Source organism: Vanacampus margaritifer, chromosome 2 (genome assembly GCF_051991255.1).
Source record: "Vanacampus margaritifer isolate UIUO_Vmar chromosome 2, RoL_Vmar_1.0, whole genome shotgun sequence".
In the NCBI taxonomy this organism is placed as follows: Eukaryota; Metazoa; Chordata; class Actinopteri; order Syngnathiformes; family Syngnathidae; genus Vanacampus; species Vanacampus margaritifer.
The window spans coordinates 41917503-41933993 of NC_135433.1; the positions used below are offsets into that span (position 1 = coordinate 41917503).

The 16491-nt window shown below is 38.3% G+C and overlaps 1 protein-coding gene and 1 long non-coding RNA gene across 3 annotated transcripts; one reads left to right on the top strand and one right to left on the bottom strand.

The window, feature by feature from the left end:
• Positions 1–219: 219 nt before the first annotated feature.
• On the top strand, positions 220–16134 carry LOC144044896 (protein zyg-11 homolog). Of its 2 annotated transcripts, XM_077559595.1 has the most exons (14): positions 220–379; positions 1476–1641; positions 4181–4962; positions 5067–5207; positions 7387–7563; positions 8806–8870; positions 9069–9168; positions 9387–9437; positions 11266–11427; positions 13749–13796; positions 13902–14102; positions 14189–14241; positions 15437–15534; positions 15709–16134. In XM_077559595.1, exons 1-14 carry the CDS (start codon positions 377–379, stop codon positions 15882–15884), a joined length of 2223 nt encoding a protein of 740 aa, XP_077415721.1. In that variant the 5' UTR covers positions 220–376; the 3' UTR covers positions 15885–16134. The 2 variants fall into 2 exon arrangements, with proteins under 2 accessions (XP_077415721.1, XP_077415722.1); XM_077559596.1 differs by lacking the exon at positions 13749–13796.
• Positions 1411–6691, bottom strand: LOC144044897 (uncharacterized). The gene is made up of 3 exons (XR_013291384.1): positions 3617–6691; positions 2386–2462; positions 1411–1619 (listed from the first exon to the last, which is right to left on the bottom strand). It is a non-coding gene; the product is annotated as an uncharacterized LOC144044897 (long non-coding RNA).
• Positions 16135–16491: the final 357 nt, after the last annotated feature.

The following is a 16491-nucleotide window of genomic DNA, read 5'->3' on the forward strand; positions in this document are numbered from 1 at the left end:
AAACATTAGTAAGGCAAGTAAGGTGTAGTGAAACTAATACTTCGTCCGTTGAGACGTACAGTAGACTACTACATTGTACTAGCATGGAGACGGAAAGATCGTCTCAAAGTGCTAAAAAAAAATAGCCGCGAAACTATTGAGAGGCTCGCTAAATGACGTCACACGAACTGACCAATAGGGACCACTCGGCTCGTGACCAAACCGGATAACGCTTGACTATCAGACGCGTCGCGGCTTATTTGACCACTTCTCTCTGATTGATACGTTCTTCGTCGATCACAATGACGACTGTCGATGTAAACAAACGCAAATAACGTAGTTGTATTAGTGTGTTGTTGTTTTTTTAAATCTCGTGTGGACCGTTTACTTCAGCGGCATGGTGAGTTTGCCCATGCCACTGTTTTATTATGTCAGCGACTGCTTATATGCAACCTTTGTTTTGCCCACACAGCCCTGCAGAGATGTGATGGATTATGTGATTTCAGTGAGCTTTAATGCTGCACTTGGGTTCTGGTCCTGCTGCAGCTTTTGTGATCTTGTGTCATTGTGCTGTGAGTGTAGTGTCATAGTGAGACAGGTTCATCATTTTGAGCCATGGAACAGAAGCTACTGAAGCGGTGTTAGCCAAATTACACATTTTACACAAAAAAATCTTATGTCACACCACCAAGAATGTAACAAAGGTTGCTACATAGGTATATTCTGCTATCCTGTGGAATATAGCTAGCTACACATAGATAGCTATAGATACATAGCTGGCATAGGTATAAAACAACAAAATCCCTACACTATTTGTAGTTTATGTATAATGTGGTTTGAACCAATTAAGAGCAATTGGATTATTTACCACAACTGCATTAAAAATAAATGACTAAAGAAAATGATATCAAATAGTAAAGACATTACTCTACAAAAAAACAATTTTAGTCTGTAAATATAAATCAATAAAATTAAGCTAAGCATTCCTTCTTTTACCACATGACCACCTGTTTTGGTTGCCTTTCTTTGTGCTATTCATATAACCTCAAATATGAAATCGAGAACTCACCTTCATTTCGTACGAGCTTTCTGCATCCCACCAAAAACTGATCAGGGACCCACTTTTGGGTCTAGACCCACCAATTGACTGATCTACACAATACAGGCATCAATTTCAGCATCGGGTATTTTAGGGATGTGAAGAATGCGGCAACAATAACATCTGGATGTATTGTTTGAAGTTTTGTGCATGTCATAGTATAAACAAATAGCAGTCGCTAAGACAGGGAGTTACTGTAGTTTGCATTGTGCAACTTTGTATTATTTACTGTGAATTTATCGACACTTTCAATAAGATTACAGTGTTTGGACCCACACCAAAATGTTGTTTTGAGCAACCCTGCTAAAAACTCATGAGATCGTGCAGGTGTATAAGTGTGACTTTTTATTTAAGCACATGTTGAATAACACTTCTAATTACTGGTGATGTGCCTCAGGACTGGGAGGGCCCCCAGACACTGTGTGAGCTGTGCTTGGCTCAGGTGTGCTGCAGCCTGGACGAGCTGTGCAGCAAGCGGACAGATGAATCTCTGCTCCTCGGGTCGGCATCGCTCTTCCCTCAGCACATAGCTGACCAGCTACTGCACAAGATGGCCTCAAAAGGTGAGTGGGGAGCAGCTTACCTCATTCGCTGCCATTGACGGCTATAGACGTCAAAAATTCATTTGAACTATTTCTATTTAACATTTTTTTTCTTTTTTGTTAACAAGAGTATGAAAACCTAGAATTTTTTGTGTGTACATTTAGAACAGATGTAAAATTTATGTTTAATTGTGAGTTAACTAGTGAAGTAATGCGATTAATTACGATTACAAATTTTAATCGCCTGATGCCCCTAATTTTTAATAATCTTTTCTTTAAAAAAAAATTAAAAAATAGCAAACTTTTTTTTTTTAAGAAAAGATTATTGAAAATTAGGGGAGTCAGGCGATTACAATTTTTAATCGTAATTAATCGCATGGCTTCACTAGTTAACTCACGATTAATCCTAATTTTTATATCTGTTTTAATACAATTTAAAAAATCTAGGTTTTCAAACTCTTGATAACAAAAGTGGGAAAAAATGTGAAACTAATAAAAATAGTTAAAATGAATTTTTGACATCTATAGCCGTCAATGGCAGTGAATGAGTTAAAGATGACAACAGAGTTGCATTTGTTGAAATTTGAATTCATTTTATTTTTGGCCTAAATTGTATAGATGTTTTTTTCGTTTTGTTTATACACAGCGCTGTCTAAAGATATTAATGGACACTAGTTTTATATCTATAATGAGCCCTTTTCACAGCAGTCAATGTTATTTATTTATTTATTTTAAAGCATCCAACCAGTAGAATCAAAATGGCACCTTGTCTGATGTCCTTCCTCCATGCACCAGGAAGTAGCCTGAAAAAACTCATGGTGGCCCAAGACTTTCGCACAGTACTGTAAATAATAATAAACTGATATATATATATATATATAGAGAGAGAGATGTATGTGGCTGTTATATCATTGCAAAAAAAAAAAATCTCATCAAGACATTTTTTCCATGTTCTCTTTCACATTATCATGGTGTCAAACATTTTTGTCTTGGACCATATAATATATAATCACCATATTATTATGTAAACAAAATTTCCTGTCCTTTAGTACTTAAAGAGGAAGTCAACCTTAAACATTTCATGACAATAATTTGTTATATGTAACATCACTAGTCTAAACATGACATTCTGATTAATATTTAATTTGTGGAATATGAATTATGCAGCAAGATCCAGCCATTTGAGTAAAAATGACATCACAGTTGCTCAGGTCTCAGGTAACAACAAATCACAGCTCAGCTTCGGAAAACAGGTGAGCAGTGATTGGTTGTTGCCTGAGCCCTGAGTAACTGTGATGTCATTTTCAGTCGACAGCAAGTGGCAAAATGGCCACCTTCTGATATTGATAAAAAAAACGGCTGTATTTTGCTGCTTCACTCATTTTCCACTAACGCAATACTAATAACCAAAATACCGTAATTAGACTAGTGGGGCATATTATTGTCAATAAATGTTTTTGGGGTTGACTTCCCCTGAGGCAAAAAAAAATCTGATATCGAGTGAGTCCTCCTTGCCTGTAGTTGGTGCTACACTGCGGCCGTTTGACACTTTAGTGAATCATCATGTGTCAAAAAGACAGAGAGGTCGTTGTTCACAACTATCTCTATTCTGTCTTCACTAGTGTTTAGGAACTAGCTGTACAGATAGCTAACTGCTTCTCCAATAAAGACCAGGAAGCCTCTTGCCGTTTTGGCAATTTACTGGATCAAACTGTAAAACTGTAATATACAAAACATAAGGAGACAATACAATCAGTTTATTTAAAGTTTAAAATAATATAAATTTGCAACATTTACTAAAATTAGCTGCAAACCCTACAAAAAACGGGATCGTTTTTAGCCGTTAGCATAATGCTAGTTTACATGGGCACTACCCTGGAAATGCTATGCTAACTAGCGCCTAGTAACTTATGTCACATTAGAACTTAAAACACTATCTAAACATCCGATTCAATAACCTAGTGCATGCCAACACTTATGAAAAGAACGTACTTACAGACAGATATTTCTGGAGCCAAAATTAAACACTATTGGCTTTAACACTCTGGATTAGCTGTGTAGCCGTGTAGGAGCATTGCTTGGAATACAATGCACTACGGTAGCACTGGAGGGTCAAAAAACATTCAAAGGTGCAAACACCACTTTCGCCAGAAGAGAATTTCATTGTGTTTATTAAAATTTTATGTATCTTTAATACTAATGGTACATGGTGAGTACTCAAGCATGAATACTGTCTCATACCGGTATTGTTCTGGGGGAAAAAAAGTTGTATCGAACATCCTTACTGTATATATATATTTTCACAAAAAGCAGAATTTGAAATCAGAAGCCAAGGAAAATAGTGGAAATAGTCAATTTATGTGTATGGGCGATGTGAAAAAAAATGCTTGTAAAATCAGTTTAAGTCAAGAAAAACTGCAATTGTAATATGGCAAAAGGAGAAGAAAAACGGGCCACATAAAATGATGTGGCAGACCAGATCTGGCCCCCAGGCCTTGAGTTTGACACCCATGCTCTAAATCCATTGGAAATCTCCTAACACTTTTTTTTTCTTATCTAGGAATACTGAATGACAAAACCATTGGGATTTTCCGGAACCACAAAGAGCTGCGTTTGAGTCGAGTCTGCATCCGCCGCAGTCTGGTGTCTGCAGAAGCATTTCGACTGGCCATCTGCCCTCACCGGCTTCAAGAACTGGATGCATCCTGGGCTGTTGGCGACATCAACGGTGCTAACATCGTCTCCAGCTTGGCGTCCAACCTCGAGTGCAGATCCAGCCTCCAAAAGTTGTCCCTGAACGGCCTACGTCTGGACTGGGCCTCGCTGGGAGAGGACTGCGCCAGCGTCAGCTCTCTGCAAGGCCTGCGGACGCTCAACCTCGCCAGCACTGACCTGACTGACATCGCCTTAAAAGATGTCTGCAAACTCCCTCAACTGGAGAACTTAGACATTTCCTGCACTGCCATCTCAAAGCTCACAGCACTCCTTCAATGCAAGAACACGCTCAGTTGTTTGATCGCCCATCGACTTCGGCAGCTGGATATGACGGCAGCGAGTTTGATGTTCGTCCTGGGCCAGCTTCGCGCTGTCAGACATTTGGACTTTTCAGATGACCATTTGACAGCGGACGACGGCGACCGGAGTGACGGGGATTACGTTCTTCGTCTTCTGCGGGCCGGCCCCGGGGTTCTTCCCTCGTTGGTTTCTTTGGACGTGTCAGGCAGGAGGGGAATCAGCGAGGCAGCTGTCGGTGCGTTTGTGGAGGCCAGGAAGGAGCTGGTCTTCTTGGGTTTGCTAGCTACTGGAGTTAGCTCCTGCGTGGCGTCGCACCAAAATCTCAAAGTAAGGATTTTCTGCCTCACGAGCTTCATTGTGGCACGGGGCTCTAGTCTACGAATGTACTGACTATACATTTCCTGTTTCACTGACAATGCTGGTGTGTTTAGGTAACTGGAGAGGCTAACGAGAAGCAGTTGTGTGAGGCCCTGAGAAGGTACAGAGACAGAGAGTGCTTCGCCCGAGAGGCCCTCTTTCATCTCTACAATTTTACCACCGACTCGCACAAACCACAACCAGAAATGCTGGAGGTGATGTAGTCCCGTTCATTCCCGTCTCTTCCTGTTGGGGCCACTACAAGTCAACATACTTTATGTATGAGTCATCTTTGTGTATGGAAACCGAAAATCGCATTCGAGGCCATCTTGACTATTAGCCGGCCACTATTTGGAGGCTACACCTGCCCAATTAAAACGTTTGAACAAAATTTAGTTTCTCTAAATTGCCATATACTATTCACATTAGTTACTGCAAGCAAGGTATTGATGGCCACTTAGCCTTGACAATTTCCACTGTTGTTGTTGTGTATGTAGTTTGCAGTAATGTAGAATTTCATTACATCGTCCTGACAGCTGTTTCTAATATTGTGACTCCAATATTAAGCTGGACGAGCGGCAAAATGTTACGCAAAATTATGCTTACGGTGGCATAAGCAATGAGAAAACAAACAACAGGATCTGAATTTTATTATCACTTTTTGAGGTTTTAATCCATTTAAGGTTTTAGACTTTTTTTTCTTCTTTTTTTTTTACAAAACACCAAAAATTCTTCTAAAATGAAAAAAAAATAATAATAATTGGGGATTATGTGGAAAACAAATGTTGGGGAAAAAGGGGGAGGGGGAATCAGTGAATATGCAAATGTGTGGGTGCTGAACTGAGAATATGAAGCGACTGTAGCTTTAAGTTGTAATATCACCATTCACCACTAGATGTCAGACATGTCTTAGACAGGGTCTTATGCTGCATTCGAGGAAGGTGGGAAGTTGGATTTTTCCGAACACATACCAGAATGTGTGCACTGGAACACCCCTTTAAACATAGAGATCCAAGTTGCCAAAGTCGGAAGAAAAAGGACCCCAACTTCACCAAGCGGCTTTAGTCTAATCTCAGATATCACTCAACAATGGTGACCCCCTAAGAGACACAGACCGTGAATGGCAAAACCTAATTTAAATGATTATAAAAAAATAATGTCTTTATTTATTGTAACATTAATGTAGTTATTCGAAATAAGTAACTTCGCGTAACACATGATTTGGACTGACTGCCTGAACCAGAACAACTTATCGGAGTCAGCCATCTTTGTTGTTTACATTCGCCTCGAACTCCTTGAGGTCGGAACTGCGACAATCCGAGTGGGATAAATCCGAGTTTCCACCTTCCTTGAATGTAGCAATATACTGCCCCATACTACAACATGAGTAGGCCGAATCATTTTATTTGGATTTGGAATGACATACAGAAAAAATACAATCAATAATACCATTTTGATTGAGTTTATTTTTGTTAAAAAATGGATAAAATAAGTTCTTGCACTTAATGTTGGTTTGCTGTTCAACAGTTTTATGGTGTTATATGTATATTTATGCAAGAGAGCTATTTAGACACAATATGTGGCTATTTTGTTTACTGTAAAACCATTTTTGGGTTAGGATAGTGGGTTGAGAACTCATTCACTGCTATTGACGGCTATAAACGTCAAAAATTCATTTGAACTATTTCTATTAGTTTAACTTTTTTGTTTCCACTTTTGTTAACAAGAGTATGAAAACCTAGGAAAAAAATCTTTATTGTGCATTTAGAACAGATATAAAATTTGTGATTAATCGTGAGTTAACTAGTGAAGTCATGCGATTAATTACAATTAAAAATTGTAATTGCCTGACGAGATGATTATTAAAAATTAGGGCTGTCAAGCGATTCAAATTTTTTATTGTAATTAATCGCATGACTTCAATAGTTAACTGACTATTAACCACAAATTTTATATCTGTTCTAAATGTGCAATACAAAAAATCTAGGTTTTCATACTCTTGTTAACAAAAGTAGAAAAAAATGTTAAACTAATAGAAAAATTAAATTGAGTTTTTGACTTTTATAACCGTCAATGGATGGTTAAGAGCCCAAATTTTGTCCATATCTGAAATAGCATTTTGGGTCATACATCTGCAGTACCCAACCAGATCCAGCAGATAGTGCTGCATCCAAGGCTGCAGCGATGTCATGGACTTGCATGCCATGATTTGAAATGTTAAATTGACATATTTAGAATTGTTTGGCAATAGTGGAGGATTTATTTTCTCACTCTAAATTTCCAGTGCAGCATCTCTCTGTTTTCGGATGGAAAAATGCACTAATCTAATGTTCTCAACAGACACAGTTTAAATGAATGTGCCTGTTGCTGATTCAGCTATTGCATATCTTGTAGCTAGTGCTGCGGGCCATGCAGTGCCATCCTGCATGTCTGCACGTCCACCTGGTGGCCACAGCGTGCGTGATCAATCTCACCACTCAGGAACAGGTCGAGGCCATGTCTGTCCGCTTGCTCTGCTCCACCGTCACCCAGCTGCTGCAGAGCATGAAGACGTTCCATGAACATACGCAGGTGCCAGTCTGTCTGTCTGTCCGGCTTTCCATCCATCATGTACTGTACATACTCTAGCATTATCAACGGTATTATCGTTTAGCGTGATAGTTTCTAGGAAACTATATCATCCTAAGATAAAATAAATAAATTAGGGGTGTCAAAATTAGTGCGTTAATTTTGAGTGAATTTAAAGTTCCTTTAATGCCACAAATTTTTGGGGAAAGCCTGTACTGGGGGAATTCTAGTTGCAACGCAACAGACACATCCACGTAAAAATTTGGCAGCGGACGACAGAATTTAATAATAATGCATATATTTGTGGAGACCGGGGGCAAGTTGTATTTTACAATTTTAAAAATATGCAGAATTTCACAAGTTACTTCATATTAACTCATTCACTGCCATTGACGGCTATAGACGTCAAAAATTTATTTAAACTATTTCTATTAGTTTAACATTATTTTCCCACTTGTTAACAGGAGTATGAAAACCTAGAAAAAAAAATTGTACATTTAGAACAGCTATAAAATGTGTAATTAGTCGTGAGTTAACTAGTGAAGTCCCTAATTTTTAATAATCTTTTATTTTTTGAAAGAAAAGCTGATTAAAAATTACTAAAAATATATTTTTTAAATGTAATCATTAATCGCATGACTTTACTAGTTAACTCACGATTAATCACAAATTTTAGATCTGTTCTAAATGTACAATTAAAAAATTCTAGGTTTTCATACTCTTGTTAACAAAAATGGGAAACAATGTTAAACTAATAGAAATAGTTCAAATGAATTTTTGACATCAGTGACTAAGTTAGAGATTAGATAGCTCTTATTATGAGAAGAAAAATGCACTGAGCTGTCACCAACGTTGTACAGATGCAATTATGCCATCTAGTTGCAGAAAAATTACCAACACAAATCAATATCACACTTGTTTTTTTACAGTACATCTTTTTAATTTTAACTCAAATTTTATGAATTATTATGAAATTACTATATCAATGACTAAAAGCTGCTGCCATATTTCCAATAGTTTAACATATTTTTTTCCACTTTTGTTAACATTTTTTTTATTTTATTGTACATTTAGAACATATATAAAATCTGCAATTAATTAATCGTGAGTTAACTGTTGAAGTCATGCAATTAATTACGATTAAAAAAAAAATCGCCTGACACCCCTAAATTAAATACATACAAATAAAAAATAAACAAATAAATAAAAACAAATACATTAAATTGTTGTTTCTTTATATTTCAGGTCCAAAAGAATTGTCTTCTGGCACTCTGCAGTGGCCATATCCTTCAGGACGTCCCCTTTGACACGTCAGTTTATTTCCATTCTGTTATTCTAAGATATTTAAGCACATAGATGCACAGTAGCCCTCATAATCAGTCCCATCTCTGACCTATATACACTGCTTTTGCAGTACGATAAGAGAGCAGGAAATCTCTCTCACAGATTGTGTGAACATTTTTGGTGGTGTCTTTGTGTTCCTCATGCGTGCTGTGATCATGGTTCAGGTATTTAGCAGCCACACTGGTGATTAACTGGCTGAGCAGCCACGAGGATCCCACCCTTCAGAGCATAGCTGTGGCTGTCATCTCCATTCTGGTGGCCAAGGTTAAGTGTGACATTAGTGTGCAGTAGGAACACATTTGAGCACCTGTCGCCTCCTCCCGCCTGCTCTCGAAGCGTCAGTACACCAACCAACTGCAGGCTTTAAATCATCCCAGTTAGACTTGTGGGATAAAAGAAGAGCTTATTTTGTTCATATAGAGAATTGGATAAGTAGCATAATTAAATCATTAAAATACTGTCCCATTTTGTTTTTGTTGCAGTTATCCACAGCGGAAGTTGCAAAGCTTGGAGAGGATGTCTTCATAATGAAAGTAGGTTTGCAGTCACAGTGTGCACTTATCTTCCTAGATTTAATATGCAAAGGATATAAGTCTACATTACTGGATTTTGACGGATTTTGCAAGGCCCACAGAATATTCTGTTCTATTGCTATAAAAACATGGAACCTACCAAAAGAAAGATCAGGGGAAAAAAGTATATTTCTGTTTCCGTTTTGCAGCAATTAGCATTAGAATATAGCATATTTCATCATTATTCACAAATCGGTTTAGAACTGTGGGGAAATCAGCTTGTTTGCAACATGGCCCTGGTTGATCTCTGATATTCTGCTGCCACCTGCTGGCCGTTTTTGTAATAACTACCATTGCTTTAACCGTTCTCTGCAGTTGAGAGGCTCCATCAAAGCCTTCTGTATGCTCTAGCATAAAAAACAACAACACACAAAACGTATAAATGCGTCTTTGGGACACTTAAAAGGTTTAAAATAGAATGTATTTATACGTTTTTGGGAGCAAATGAGTTCAACCCTAGAACAAGATAAATCCTTTCAAAACTTTTTCCACCATTCATTTAAACTACAACATGTTCAACTCAATTAAAAAATATTTTTGAGAGGGAAAGCAAAAATAACAAATTGACATAATTTGGTGTAATTGTACAGTGAACCATTCGAACAATCAGCGGCTACCCGCCTGCCCCACAAGAATAGATCCAAAGAGCAAAACTTCTGCTGGAAAAGGATGTTAGGAAAAGCATAGAAGCAAGAACATCTGAACTTTATATGGTATTAATAAGAGGCACTTCATATGTGTGTGCTACCTCCCATTTAACCTGAGTTTCAATTTGATTGGTTAAATCTGAACACAGCCACATCAGTTATAAAAGGGTGTGCACACTTGTGCAACCACATTATCTTGTTTATTTTTATTTACCGTATCAAAAAGATTTCAATTTTTTCGCTGAATGGTGTTATACGGGTTATAGGTCACATTAACTCATTCACTGCCATTGACGGTTATCGACGTCAAAAATTCATTTGAACTATTTCTATTAGTTTTTACATTTTTTTACACTTTTGTTAGCAAGAGTATGAAAACCTAGATTTTTTATTGTACATTTAGAACAGATATAAAATTTGTGATTAATCGTGAGTTAACTCATGAAGTCATGCAATTAATTACGATTTTAATTGCCCGACGCTCCTAATTTTGAATTGTAATTAATCACATGACTTCAATAGTTAACTCACGATTAATCACAAATTTTATATCTGTTCTAAATGTACAATAAATAAAAAAAGTTTTCTAGGTTTTCATACTCTTGTTAACAAAAGTAGAAAAAATGTTAAACTAATAGTTCAAATGAATTTTTGCCGTCTATAACCTTTAATGGCAGTGAATGGGTTAATGATGGAACAATTTTGGAAAATATTTTTCTTGGTGTCATTTTTGTATACCACAACAAACTGGCATTTGAGTAGGGGTGTGTAGACTTTTTATATCCTCCGAATGCAAGTGTCTTTTTAGTTCTTTCCTGTCTTTCTCTCACCAGCTCTATTTTCCCTCACCTACTGCGTCGACGCGTTTACCCGCTCTCACCCTGTCGTCACATGTACTTGTCCTTCTCAGCTTACTGTTGCTCTGTTACTTAATGTCTATTTTCTGCTATGCATGGATACAGTCAAACTCTGCTTCAGTTATTTCTAATGTCATTATTCTTGCGCCGTCATTCACCCAGCAAAATCATTATCTTAGATCGCAGTGCTTTGTCATATTTATTAGTCCCTGTGTGTTTCATCTTGCCACGATTCCCGAAAGTCTTGTCTTATTTTTGTGTGTGTCTTTTTTTTTTTGCCGACAGCAGCTGTTGGCAATCGTGCAGCAGAGGGCCATGTTCGGAGTGGTCGATTCCACTCTCAAGTTTGCCCTGAGAGCTTTGTGGGACCTGACAGATGAAATGCCCGTAGCATCCCGCAACTTCATTGAGTGTAACGGCTTGGAGTTATACGAAGAAGTTCTGGAGGTAAAGATGCCCGGACACACAATGCCAACCCACAAACTACAAACCACAACCAAGATATTTCATGTTAAATTGTGTAGTTGAGATTTTTTTTTTTTTGTCGTTAAAACGGTACATTATTACCATAGACCTTGAGGTTTTTTTGTTTGCTGTTTTCTTTTTTTGTACCCAACTTAGTCCACAATGACTGATGTTAACCACCACAGTAGATTTAAAATATAACAGTCAAGATTTAATTGAAGTTTAATTTTTTAAATTTAGGAATCACGACAATCTCTTTAAGTATTTGGAAAGCTGACTTTTTCCACACCATTTTTAAAATGACTGTTAGGGATTTACACATTGATAAATGCAAATAAATAAATAATTTCTTCTTCTTTTTTTTTTAAGGGTGCCGGCATAATTAAAAACAGCAATGTAAAACCATTTACTCAGCCCTCATCAAGATTTCATATTTATGTCAAATCTCATTCTATCAGATTGTAATTCGTTTTTTAGTAGGTTTCGTTTGATCCGAAAGTCCTTGAAGTTAAGACCCCGTCCACACGAAAGCCAGTTTCAATGTACCCTCACAAGTTTCTTACCGTTTAAGCCGTTCGTCAACACGATGGCGGGGTTTCGGAGCTCGAAACCGGGCTCCAAGTGGAAAGATTTCAAAACGCGCCTCGTATGCGTCACCACATGCAGGATACTCCTCCAGTGATGACGTAACGGTCGCAGCTCGATGACGACGCATTGTCGCAGATTGATGACATATGCGGCAATTCTTGCGTGACTGCGCGCGAACCGTCAGTCTGTCAACAACAATGGCGGATAGCCGTGTCGTAGTTGTTTTGTGCAGCCTCCTTAGCTTGCTTATGCTTTTGCAGCAAAATATTTTTCCTTCTTTATTCCCACGTTCAACAGGCGGTGTTGTACTTGAATCACCCGCCATTGTCACTTCTCCTGTGTTCATCTTTTTCATGTTGTTTCGATACATGCAAAGCCATGTTTGTTCTGTAGATTGCGATAGTCAGAAAAAAAAAAAGTGTTTGTCTTCTTCGCTGATTCTTCTTTTACGATTTCAGTTAACTCCCTGTGACTGCGCTACAGCGCCACTCCAGACTTGGCATATACATTACAGCCGTTAAACGTCCTCAGCGTCTTCTTTTGGACACACGCAAGTCTTGAAATGCTTCTGTGTGTACGAGATTTGTTTGAGGAACGAAGCCGGCTTTGCTTCCGTCTGGACGGGGCCTTAGTTAAAAAAATTCTGTCCTATGTGCCCCCACTAGTCTAAACAAGTGTCTAAACATTCTGATTATGTTTGTGAAATATCAGTTGGTCAGCAAATCCACCAGTTTTTAGCCATCTCAGGTGGCGGCCATTTTTCCACTTGCTGTCGATTGAAAATTACATCACAGCTGCTCAGGGCACGACCAAACACGGCTCACCTGTTCTGAGTTTGGTCATGAGATGTTCTCAAGCTGAGCCCTTATGCTGCATTCAAGGAATGTCGGACGTCGGATTTATCCCAGTTGGCTTTTCTCAGTTCCGACCTGAAAGCGTTTGTGGCGAAAGTAAACAGCAGATAGGGATAAATTGTTTTTATTTTGGTCCTCAAAACTCATTTTGAGCTCCAGCAAACTTGCCTTCTCGCAATTTTGCTTCATTTATTTAAAAAAAAGCATTCCGTACAGTTCAGTAGTTCACCGTATAATTTCATGCAGGGTGATTGCGGCATACTGTTACGTACGTTGTGTTATGTGAAGAATATTTATGAATGAAGAAAGCTATCTAGTTTTATACTCGAGTAAATTGTGTTTTACCATTCACGGTCTGTGTTTCCAAAGGGGTCGCCATTGTAGAATGACGTCACATTGTAGTCCGTCGGTGAAGTCGGGGTACTTTTTTTCCCTGACTTCACAAGTGAGATTTCTCAGTTCAAGGGGGCGTTCCCGTACACACTTTGTGGTTTGAAGTCAGAAAAGTCCGACTTCCGACCATCCTCGAATGCAGCGTTAAGCTCTGTGATGTCACATTCAGTCGACATCAAGTGACAAAATGGCCACCCCCTGAGAATTACATGGATAAAAATGTCTGGATTTTGCTGCCTAATTTCTATTCCACAAACTCAATATTAATCAGAATACCATGTTTAGATTAGTGGGGGCACATAAAACATTATTATTATCAAACATTATTAAGAAGACTCTTTTTTTTTTTTTAATTGACTTGACTTCCTTTGAAGTTTCTGGATATTAGCCTTTTAATGGAATGTGCTGGTAAAATGTTTGAGCCTTGGCTCGCTGAGTGTTCTTTTTTTGTTTTGTTTTGTTTTGCAGTCCTACTACAATGAATCTTCTATTCAGCAAAAAGTTCTCGGGCTCCTGGTGGGTTCGGTTTGAGTTGTAATATGAATTAGAAATTTGGTTTGTGTGACGTCATTTATTTCTATTGCTTAATGTAAACCAAAAGCTCTTGCCACTACGTTGCAGAACAACATAGCAGAGGTGGAGGAGTTGCAGACAGCACTAATGGAAGGAGACCTGTTGGAACACATCCTCAGCCTCCTGCAGGACACCCAGATAGAGATGGGGGTCCGCTACTTTGCTGGGGGGATTCTTGCTCACGTCACCTCCAGACCGGAGGCTTGGATCCTGGATGAGAAGCTTTGCAGCACCATACTAAACCAGCTGGTGTGTGTGCTAGTCAAAACCAAATATATATACTGTATGTATATTTACTACTATAGATGTTAACAATTGTTTTGGTTTCCTCACAGCATGTGTCCATTGCAGCGTGGACCCAACTGGATAAAGAAATTGTAATTTACAGGTGGGACAGAGTTATTCTAGAATTTTGAACAGAGGCTTAAAAAATAACTTTTTGAGAAACTCTATAAAATAATCCAGAAATTGAAAATCAACTGGTAATTTGAAAGGTTCCACTACACAGTCAAACAAAGAGCTTTATCTGCCTTATTTTGTCGCTAGCTAGCAAGCTAGCTAGCAAGCTAAATACTAGGACTGTGCCCAAAAATCAATTATCATAAGAATCGCGATTCTCATTTAGTACGATTCAGAATCGATTTTTAATGTCCCAAAATCGATTTTATTTAAATTATTTTATACTGTCTTGCCTTTGTCTGTGTGTGCCTATGTTCATGTTGTACCCGATTAGGCCACTTGGGGTGTGCAGTGTGGTTCCACGCGGTCTAATACGTTGTTAAATTTTAGCCACATTAGAGAGTAGAAGGAAAAAGTCACAATCAAGTTATTCCAATAAAAGTTGTTTTTTTGCAGTGTGGAGCCGTTCTTTTGAGTGATAACGCGCTAATTAGCATTAGCGAGTAAGACTGGAGTAGATCATTACAATTCCTTGCACATCTATAGGTTGAAGCAAAAATCGTTGCCGATCAAATCATTTTGAATAAAAAAAATCGTTCTTAATCGAAAATCGATTCTGAATCAAATCGCACACCCAAAAATCAGAATCGAATCGAATCGTGAGACATTCAAAGATCCCCACCCTTACTAAATACCGATAGCTTGCTAGTTAGCTATTTAGCTAGGTGACCAAATGCCCTCTTTTGCCCAGGTATGCCCACTTTTTTACATCCTGTCCGGGTGTCTGGGTTTATTTTTTTTAAAGTAGATAGATAGATTAGATTAGATTAGATAAAATAGATAGAGAGAGAGAGAGATAGATAGATAGATAGATAGATAGATAGATATTATTCTATTGTAGATATCTTAGTGTGACCCAAAGTCCTCTTTTGCCCAGGTATGTCCACTTTTTTGTCCGAGTTTTCCTTATATGAAAATCAATCAATATCAAGTCAAAATCGATTTTCATATTCTTTCAATGTTATCTCAGTGCAGTTCTATACCACTAAATAGCAAACATTGTTAAATTAAAACTGCTTTCTTATGTAATCGTCTTCCTAGATCTCATGTGTTAGATCTCATTAGATTGCGAAGATGTACCTAATGGTGTGGCCTATTGGCGTGACCTCTGTCTTTACGTTTAGGTCATTACGCCCATTTTGCCATCTGCTTCAGACATATCAACCCACGGGGGTGCAACTGTGGGCTGTGTGGGCCATTCATTTTGTCATCACTCAAAACGGTAGGTTAAAACTGACTTCAGTGTGTTTTCCTCCTCATTGTACATAAGCCTCAGGGCCTTACGCGGCAGCATGAGATAGATACTGATTCACATGAGGAATATTTCCGTGGTGGGCGGTTGTCGGTAAGTGCAAACGTCTCTCACCCGTCCTTTCTGGCTTCATCTTCCTCTCAGCTTCGCATTACAGCTGGATGCTGGAGCAGGAAGGTGTGACGGAACTTCTGAAGGCTCTGACTACACATCCCGACACACACACCATCATTAGGGGACTAACGGAGAGCATTTTACTTATGCTTCAGCGCCAACGCCCGGGGCCCTTCAACAAGCAGGCAGACCCTCTCAGCTCTTAGCAGTATTGTTGGCTTTTATATTTCATGCGGGACTTGTGAAAGTGTGTGCTGAGGTTGCAAGATGCAATAAAACCAAATCATAAATAGTTGATGAGAACCCACATTTTGTGCAGCGAGAAATAGATAGAAGGATGGCTGTTTTGTTTATGTATTAGATAAATTGTATAAACAGATCTGTGTTTTATGTGTGCAATACTTTTGATAACTAAAGTGTTTAATTATAATTATATATTTAAGTGGACGAGTGCACAAATTTGATGTCATCCCCAAATAAACACATTGAACGCTTCATGCCTGTTGGCACAAATGGCCACCAGAGGGCGTTTGAGTGCTTTGGCTTTAGGGATTATGGTGCGAATGGTCATCAGTTAAATCTCACGGTAACTTTTATGTACAGTATATAGCATTTTAAGAACATCCGCAACTCAAACAAAGTGCTTTACATAAATACAAAAATACACATAGACAGGTAAATAATAATTTAGGAACAAAAACAACAAAGTTAAAACAAGAACAATTCAAGATTTGCTGACTTGGGGTTCAGAGGTCAAGGGACCATCATCATGAGCATTATATTAAACTGTTAAGATCAGTCAGTGGCCACCTA

Coding starts and splice junctions, on each gene's coding strand:
- LOC144044896 (XM_077559595.1), top strand. Junction 1,642..4,180: donor GCACAAGATGGCCTCAAAAG/GTGAGTGGGGAG, acceptor TTTCTTATCTAG/GAATACTGAATGACAAAACC. Junction 11,428..13,748: donor TATACGAAGAAGTTCTGGAG/GTAAAGATGCCC, acceptor TTTGTTTTGCAG/TCCTACTACAATGAATCTTC.